General features: G+C 32.1%; 1 protein-coding gene across 1 annotated transcript in view; it reads right to left on the bottom strand.

Annotated features, from left to right (window-relative positions):
* Positions 1-6,146, bottom strand: part of LOC120263689 — a 7,470-nt gene extending 1,324 nt beyond the window's left edge. The window contains exons 1-7 of the mRNA XM_039271651.1: positions 6,018-6,146; positions 4,551-4,639; positions 3,622-3,701; positions 3,467-3,516; positions 3,267-3,382; positions 2,454-2,515; positions 8-96 (exon numbers count right to left, since the gene is read on the bottom strand). Coding sequence (XP_039127585.1) covers positions 8-96; positions 2,454-2,515; positions 3,267-3,382; positions 3,467-3,516; positions 3,622-3,701; positions 4,551-4,639; positions 6,018-6,114 — 583 coding nt within the window. The 5' untranslated portion in view covers positions 6,115-6,146. The remainder of the gene's footprint in view (positions 1-7; positions 97-2,453; positions 2,516-3,266; positions 3,383-3,466; positions 3,517-3,621; positions 3,702-4,550; positions 4,640-6,017) is intronic.
* Positions 6,147-9,636: the final 3,490 nt, after the last annotated feature.

The following is a 9,636-nucleotide window of genomic DNA, read 5'->3' as shown; positions in this document are numbered from 1 at the left end:
GGGTTACGTATTGCTGGCCTCCCAGCATCTAAAAGCAAATGTCTGAAAGCATTACGGTTTTGCTCAGGTGTACACTTGCGGCCCTCTTTTTCTTTGCTGCAATAACCATTCAATTTAGGAGATAAGAAGTGAGTTTCATCATCCAAAAGCAGCAGCAATTTCTTTTGAGCAATTTTCATAAGAAAAGAGTAAACCTTCACATATCTAAATTCTTTATAGTGATTAAAAAACAGTTTAAAGATACCTAATATTTTTAACTCATTTACTTTCCATTTTAAATACATCAAACCCAAATCTAAACAGAACCAACTAAAGGATGAACAAACCAGTTCTACTTCAGACTAACAAGCAAATAAAATGCTTCTTTAGTTAATAGGAACACACACACACACAAATTAATAAAATAAAAAATAAATAAAAGAAGTAACCAATCAGCAAGCTGCCACACTAGCATCAGCTGTACTCTGCTTCTTTGAACCAAGGAAGCAAAATTAACATATCAGAAGTAATATTTAACATGCTGGGCAATACATTATTGTTTTGTGATGCACATATAGTACTTCTGCCAGTTTCCCAACACAAATTCAAGAGTGCAAACAAGGACATAGCGGTTAAAATGTGGAAAGCACATGGGAGGATAAAGGAACCCCATAGAGTGCATGCTATACATAAATGTATATGCAACCTCATCTGCAGCTTCAAATTAAAAAATATTTAGAACTTAGTCAGAATGCTAAAAATTATATAAATAATATACATCTAAGAAATTTCCAAAATAAAGAAAAGTGGGGAAAAATTAATGCTCAAACAATTTCTCATTAGAATAGTTAATATAAACCTCACTGAAACATCGATTAAAAATTATAATTCTAAAAAGATGAAATCTCCATAAGAGCATGGTAGCAGTCATGCTTCGCCAAACATTGAACCATAAATTATAAGTAAAATTATAATATGTTGAATTAATGTCAAAAACTAGATAACTAATCATGAATAAAGTGAATTTATAACCACCTGACTGCATTTTAAAGCAGTTGGCAATTAACCACATTTGCAAGTGGCATCTCCCTTATACAGTCCTAGCCACAGGCCTGGACTGTGATCAGAAGGGGCTGAATCTATGTGGAGGTGATGGTGGCAATTGTTTCCACCTTAAAATTTTTATTTGTCCAACAGCTTCACTACTGACTTTGAGGCCATAAATGCTTTTAAAATGAAGTCGAAACCTGACTAGCTTAGCTTTAAATTTCATAGCAGTACCAACTGTTACACTCTTTCCAACTCAAATCAATTTAATGTTGCCAGTTACCTAGTAACTGATTTAAACTGATATAGATTATGCTTTTGCTTTTACCTTTCATTAAAGAAGCATGTTTTCTGTCAAATCCATTTGTTAAAGAGTGTCAAAATCGGAAAATATTCAAGATTTATCACAACACAAACTAATTCCTCGCGGCGATGTGAAGGCCCCACCAAATTCAATTTTAATGATTTTTATTTTAATTCCCACTGCAAATCATCATTTGATGTGATTCTCTAACATTTGGTTTGCACTTTACTATTCAAATCATCCTCAGGTACTAATATATTTTACTTTGCCCAATTCAGAAGTTTTATATTTTATTTTTTAGTTAAAAATAGCTAATTATGATTATATTTTTTTGCATTAGTATTTTCATTGCAAAGTGCCACATTTATCTCCATCCTGATTGCTCCTAGTCCACATACAGCCTACATACGCAAGACCCTCCAAGATGAAGCCCATGAGGTATTAATACATACAACACTGGGTCATCAAAAGACATTAGAGATTCACTACAAACTTGGACAATAACAAATGGCACCCGCAGCTTAAAGCCTAGCTGGAGGCTCACTTAAAACATGCCACACCGCATGTTGTAAGAAGGCCAGTATTGAGACACTTACTGAACTGCAAATGGCTAGAAATGGCCATATCATGCATGCCCAAAATCCATTACTAGCCAAGACCAAAGTGAACAAAACGTTAACTTCACGATACCAAAGAGAATGAAATATAGAACAGTCTTCACAGAGAGACAAAACAACTCTAACCCAAAGAAACCAACAAACTTACCAGCCTCACGAGAGCACATTCTAAAACATAAAAAGCATTCACTGAGAATCACAGCTCATTTGTAATCACATATGTACAAAGGCAATGATATCCGCATAAATAAACCTAACAATGACCACATAACTGACTTTCTATATAAAGTGAATCAATACTTATACTAATGGTTTCCTCGACATAACTAAAACAAATTGAGAATCAAACAGAAGCCAGTGCTTATTCAATGTAACTGCAGAATGCAATCATCTACCTTTTCGTAATTTTAGCGTCAAGGTTTAGTTGAAAAATTCAAATGTATCATAGACTGAACAGAAAGATAGATAAGGCAGTATTATAATCATGCCAGTAAAATCAGAAGTACCTTTTAATGAAGGAGTCAACCACACCATGTATATGATGCATAACAATGTCAACATCCTCAACCTACACAGATAAAGCACCATAAATAATAGCCTTTACAGTCAATAAAGATGCATAAATAGTATTATAAAAGATTAATGATCAATTAAGTGCATGCTCCGAATATCTTGTGATAACTGTGCATATGCCTATGGACCTTCTTCCCATTAACTTACTAAAAAAACTATACAAGATTGTCATTGCCTGTTAACTATTAATTTTTAGAATTTTCCTCATCATTTCTGGAAAATGGTAGTAGTTACACATTCCCCCCAACTAGAGACCACCAGCTGAGTTGATCATGATGGATTTAAATCATAACCAGAACGCCAAAAGACTCTTTTGATCAGGCTTTTGGAAAGCACATAAAAAAAATTTGATTGAGGCTACTCATTCCTTAAGACTCCTTACCATTTGATTGAGGCTTCTCATTCCTTGTAACTCCTTAAAGGCCTAAACGTACATGGTGATTGATGGACTTGGGCTTTGAATTGCTACTTTCCAGATAAGTTTACCAATCCACATTTTCACATAATGGGATAGGTTTCTTGTTCAGAGTTCACGATTTTAACAAATGATGCATGAAAGGTGCAATCAATCCTCTGAAGGATCATACACGTATACAGTTCAGTTCAGTTCCTTAACCACCCAAAATTTTTTATAACTTATTATGAACAGTAAACAATTTTCAAACATGCAAACAGCATAAATAATTTCATCCATTACCAGAGTACCAGAAGGATTTAAACTTGACAGTTGACAAGCAACAGAATACCTGACTAAGAGCCTGAATTTCCCTTCTTAACCATGTTTCAAGCCAGGTATTTTTCAGAAGATACCTGTGGTTTTTCCAATATCGTTGAACATCGAATGGACCATTCCTCATCCTGCCTACTACAACCAACTTTTGCTTAGAAAAATCAAACTTCAATGAAAATTTTTTTAATATTGACTGAAAAATAAAATGATACCTACTGCTAGCACCATAGAATTTTAATCTGAACTCATGGGAGTCTAAAAGAGAACTGCATAACTAGAATTACATTAGTGGAACAGTAATGATTAATTAAAAATAAAAATAAATAAGGCTTCTAAAAGGGAAGAATTAAAGCAAGAATAATACCACAAACCTCTTTTTGCTGTCCTTGTTTACATAATTTTGCTGAAAGGAATCTCCAGTGTAACTATGAATTATAGAAAAATTTTCAGCCTGCAAGACACAAAATAAATAAAGAATCAATATAAACCCATGCAATACTGAGAAATTATGCTTGGAAAATAAAAACAAAACTGGCCAGATGAGACTTCCAAGCTTTTCCAGAGAATCCAATGCTATTAAAAATGGGCAAGGTCATCTGGTCTAAGTTGGTTGACCTGGGATCAGCAAGCAGTCAATTGGATGGTTTAGCCACAGGACCTCTCAAACCATGCAAGCTAGTTGGTTATATTGGAACCAGCCAGCAACACTTTCTATCAAGCTTTGGGAGTGAAGCCCAAAATTAAGATGCTAATCAGGTATCCATCGCATTGCAGTGCTGCTGGGTAAAAATATGCATACTTTCATACAATCTTTAACCACAAGTGAATGGATTTAGAAGTGAGGTAGAGCCTAAGACAGGTAAGGCTCAAATAACTTAGCTTTAGGTCCAACAAAAAATACAGGCCAGTGTCTAATTGCCACATCTTAAGAATGAAAAAAAGGTGAAATCATAACTAAACTATTATTTGCCGAAGGATGGAAAAATATTTAAGAAGAAATACAAAGAAACTATCTAATGTGTGCATAAGTTATCAAGCATTGCTCCTCATTTCATAATCAAATACATAGTTACTTTGGGAAAAATCTTTAAAAAACCAATGTTTCTGGATTTGTCTGGCAGAACAGGCAGTTATTATGAAACATCAGAAACAGGAGTTATGTCTGCAAACAACATTAATTCACTACTTCAACTCTAAGTCCAAGTTACCAACCAACTCCTTACAGTGGAACCACTCATGCCATCTACTTGATCTAAGTCATACAGCATAAAGACAAAGAAAGATGGCATCATGTACCAACCTTGCAAAGGGGACATTTAATTGATGACAGTGATTGCTTCTCCGTAACCAATCTGGTCCAATAAACGATGCAGGGATAGCAAAAAACATCTGTGAAATCAATATAGTGAGGAGAAGAAGCATTCAGTTTTAAATTTCATTGATGTCATGCAAATTAAGGAATGTCAGCTGCATCAAATTTGAGAGAATATTTTCAGATCAACTCAAATCAAAATTAAGTTCACACACCAAAGGTAGCACAACAAAGAATACAGAACCTACGATGTTAATAAAACAGATTGAATGATTGACTCTGTTGAGAACAATATACGTAGTCTTGGAGCAAGAGAGTGATTCACTAAACAATTTAGCATCAATGGCATTCAGAATAGTGTAATTAGCAGTGCCAAGCAGAATAGCGTGGTTTAATAACTATGACAATGCATGCATTAGTAAGAAGACAAGACAAGGTACGATGAAGGAAGAAATTCAAGGTACACGGCCAATGATAAGCATGGAAGAGACACCTATGTTTGGGGACACTGCTAAAGGTGAAACTGCAGCCCCATGCTGCAACAGTGGCCACCAATATCAAGGAAAAACACCAAAATAGATCTTCCTTGAAGTTAAAACAGCAATCCATCCAAAGCTAGTACCAAAAAAATAACTGTGTGCAGCTCTTTCAGAGATGGTAACAATTTTTACCTTCATCCAAAGCAACCATCTTAATAGATGAGGGTTTCAGATAGCATGGTTGAAATTCATGCATACAGAGTCTCAAACAACAAATAGAGAATTAATTGGATCAAAATAATAATCTAGACTAATTAGTGATAACAAGGCATGTTTCAAAACTCCAAATTTCAAACAAATAAGTAAACAAGGAAGACTTGTAGGAAAATGATTTCGCAGTTGCCACCAAATCTTTCTAAACTACTAGCTGATTATAACAGTCTCTTACTCTCAAGACCAGTTGAGCAAACATAAAAAAAAAGGCTTAACAAGCACCATTGAAGCTATGATGCAAAGGTGGACAAGTATGTGTCTGTGTCATTTGTGAGAGACGAAAAGGTGAACCAGCAAAGAAGAAACGAAGCTTTTCCAAAGCTGATCTCTTCCAACTCAAATTATCTTATGGTCCCATTAGCAAATCATCACAAACTTACTTAATGATCCAAACTAAAACTTCAAACACAAATTTTTCAACACAGATTCTTTCCTTTACTTATTTTAATCCATCAATTCAACCAAACACAAGAACACAACTTTCCATCTTGCTTTCTTATCTCTCCTCAATTCTTCTATATGCCCAAAGGCATGCAAAATCAATCATTTCACAATTTCCGCGTCATTGCCACCAAACAACTAAAATCAGTCATCCTCTACGAAGATAACACTAAATCAAACAAAACAACAAATAATTCAACGAATTACAATGAGAAATCTATCCATTAAGAACATCAGAGGGGAGGAGGAGGGGAAGGCTCACGGAAGCAGCGATCGAGATAGGCTTCTTGGACGAGGGGATTGAGGCATATGGGGCATGGATCGAGCTCGCCCTCCCTCCCAGAAGAAGAAGATGCCATCCTTCGTTGATTCCTTCGTCTGAATGTCTCGAATTTATTGCCTAGGGCCGTGAAAGACTCTGGTTTTATTTTTTTGAAAAATTACTTATTAGTCCTTAGATTTTTTTGTTTATTCTAACAAGTCCTTCTAAAAAAAAATTATCCTATGCAATCTCTCCTTTTCACAACCAGATTTATTTCATCTCTTCCGTCACTTTTGGAAGTTTGAATTCTGTTCGACAATACACAAATTTGAATAGATTCACCAAATATTAAGGGAATACACCAAAAACCAATAGCAAAACTAATAATTGAACGTGATGTAAGAATAGTAAATTTGAGATTATTAAGCTGTTCGACTTAAAATAATTCTGAAAAAAAAAAAGCGACTTCCAAAGGATTTAGAAAAATCAAAGATTTTTTTAGCCAATGGTAAAGTTGTTTATATTTTTTGAGCAATTCTCTTATTATTATTATTATTATTATTATTATTATTATTATTATTTAGAAAATACTGAAAAACGTTTATATTTTTTTATATATATTTTCTATATAATCCCTTTTTTTTACGTTAGTATATTTACTTATAAAAATATCCCAAAACATCAAAATTCATGCATAACAGCCAATGACAGAGCCAGAAATTAGAGATGGCAATGAGGCGGGGGCGAGGCAAGCCATTATCAACCTTGCCCCGCCTACCATATATCTTGCCTCGGCGTGCATAAATAGTAATTTTTCCAAATACCATAACAACCCCCGCCCAATTTGCTCAAGCCTCATCCTACCCTATTTATCTTCAAAACTATGTAATTGATTTTCCAATACTCTATACACATACTACACTATTATGTATTGTAGTAATGAACAATATATCTACAGTAACATTTACACCGGTACACTTGGGCTAATTGAGGTATTTACCATATCCGCCCCCACCCCCACTTCTTTTAAAAGAAATCCCCGTCGTGCCCCTCAAATGAAAAAAAAAAAATCACTCCAATTGGGGTGGATCAGGGTGGAAACCCCGGCTGGCTGGGAGGAGGAGGGGAGGGGTGGGGTTGCCATCCTTACCAATAATTATAGAAGCAAATTGCAAAAGAAAAAAAATCATTTTAATAAAATTTTTATATTTTTTTAAATTTATTTATATGTTAATTTATAATTTAGTTTATAAAATCAGATGTCAAACAATAAATTTTAACAAAAACTCTACTAAAATATAAATTTATATATTATATAAACTAATTTGTAAAAACTAAAAATCAAAACATATGTTTTGTTTTAAAATATATACCACATAAAGTAATTTATAAAATATCAATATATCAGATTATAAATTGGGAAAATGAATTATAAGTTCCTAAAAGTTTCAAAACATCTCAGACAGATCCTCTGCCATTTAAATTTGCCAGACTGTCCCTGTTTTTTTCTAACAGCTTACTTTCAGTTCATGCAGCTCACTCCGTCAGTTTATTCTATCTTACAACATATATGCCCCACTTAAAATGTATAGTTTCCATTTAACATTGCGCGTTTTTGAGTAACAACATAAGTTTTCACTTAATATATAGTATTTTTTTCATTTAATATTTGATCTTTCCGTTTAATATATGACATTTTCACTTAATATTTTGTATTTCTGCTTAAAAAACTGAGAGGCATTTCCAGTCAACGTCAGTTACCTTTATGATAAAAAACAGAAAAGTACGCTGTCAGAAAAAAATGACTTCTTGGGAATACCCAAAATTTGGTGGGACAATCTGTGAATAAGTAAAACTTGGAGTGATTTTTAGGGCATTTCCAGTAATAAATTTTTATAAATATTTTCTTAAAAAATTATTATGTTTTAGACTATAACCATTAATTTGTAAAATAATTTATTTTTGGAGCTCAGATTTGTGGCAACTTATTCGTTGCCACTGATAGGAGCTCAGATTTGCGGCAGCTTATTCGATTTGCGGCAGCTTATTCTTGGTTATTTGTGTCTATAAAGTAATTCTCTCTTTTTTTTAACAAATTGTTATTCTTACCAATAATTATAGAAGCAAATTGCAAAAGAAAAAAAAAATCATTCAATAAAATTTTTATATTTTTTTAATTTTATTTATATGTTAATTTATAATTTAGTTTATAAAATCAGATGTGAAACAATAAATTTTAACAAAGAAATTCTCTCTTTGTTATTTGTGTCATTTAATAAAATTCTCTCCTTTTTTTAATAAAGTGATTAAACCATGTATTAAAGGTGTGTGATACTATTAAAAAATTTATCATCTAATTTATGTATACTCATCCAATAGATGCAGGATTGGGCTCGGGCTACAAGTATGCTCCCACAATCACAAATCATTATTAGCACCACTATGTCTATGTTTCAAATTTTGGACAACTAAAATCCCTATAAGACACGGAAAGTTAGTATTTTTGGTTTGTTTTAGATTTAAAAGTTAAAAAAAAAAACGGATGTTAGGAAAAATAATAGACTTGAGGGACTATATAATAAAAGCTAAAGTTCGTTAGGAGTGTATGGGTACGTTTCTCTTAAATTATTATTATTATTATTATTATTATTATTATTATTATTATTAGTGTTTTTTTAACATAAACGTATAATTTTTCTAATGAACAAATTGAAATGTACTTGCTATCGATGATTAAATTTTGTTAAGCTTAAAATTAGTTTGATTATTTTTGCTTGCCCTTAACCCAATTCAAACTCGATTATAATATCCAAATTTTGTATATATTACATAATATTAAAAAATATAAAGAATTATCTATAGATACGTACTATTAAAGTAGTATTTAAGGGACAATTTTAAAAAATAAATTAAAAATAAAATTTTATTGTATGTAATTCTTTGTTTACAGTAAATATGGTGTGTTTATAAATATTTATCTTCTATTAAATATGTATGCCAATAATTTGCATTGTAAAAAATTGTTTAATGATAAATGTTAGAGTTTGTAGCTCTAATGCTTTGATTGTTGACAAGTTAATTACCCCTGGGCAATATGGAAATAAAGAAAGTTATAAATGTAAAAGTTTATTATTTTCCTTGGGTCATGTTAGTTAATTAAAATGAGAAAGCTAAAACAAAATTTCTTCTCTCTTTCGCTCTTACAAAGCCTTTTTTTTTTAACCAATTTGCAAATCATAATTGACAGTAAGCTTTTGCATTAGTTTAAGTCCAAACAAAGAAATCTGAAAATTGAATGGGTTTCTAATAATTGTGGTCAAAATTCTAATTGCAATAGTTTTAATTTTGGTACTATTAAATAAGTTACCTAAATGGCTTTGAAATATATTACTGTATAAAGATTTTCTTTGCACTTTTATTTATCTTTTGAATAATTTTTTTTGGGTTTTTTTCCACTATAACCATCCTTTGTTTTTAAATTGTCAAAATAATCCTACCCAAAATATATTCATCAAACTAACCATGAAACCATCACATCAACTCCATTTCATCATCCATGTGTTTTTAAAATATACAATATTAGATATTTTTTCAAAAACACACTTTATTTTTTTAAAAA

This window comes from Dioscorea cayenensis, chromosome 6, assembly GCF_009730915.1.
Source record: "Dioscorea cayenensis subsp. rotundata cultivar TDr96_F1 chromosome 6, TDr96_F1_v2_PseudoChromosome.rev07_lg8_w22 25.fasta, whole genome shotgun sequence".
In the NCBI taxonomy this organism is placed as follows: domain Eukaryota; kingdom Viridiplantae; phylum Streptophyta; class Magnoliopsida; order Dioscoreales; family Dioscoreaceae; genus Dioscorea; species Dioscorea cayenensis.
The sequence above is the reverse complement of the archived record's forward strand: the minus strand, read 5'-3'. Positions and strand labels throughout refer to the sequence as shown.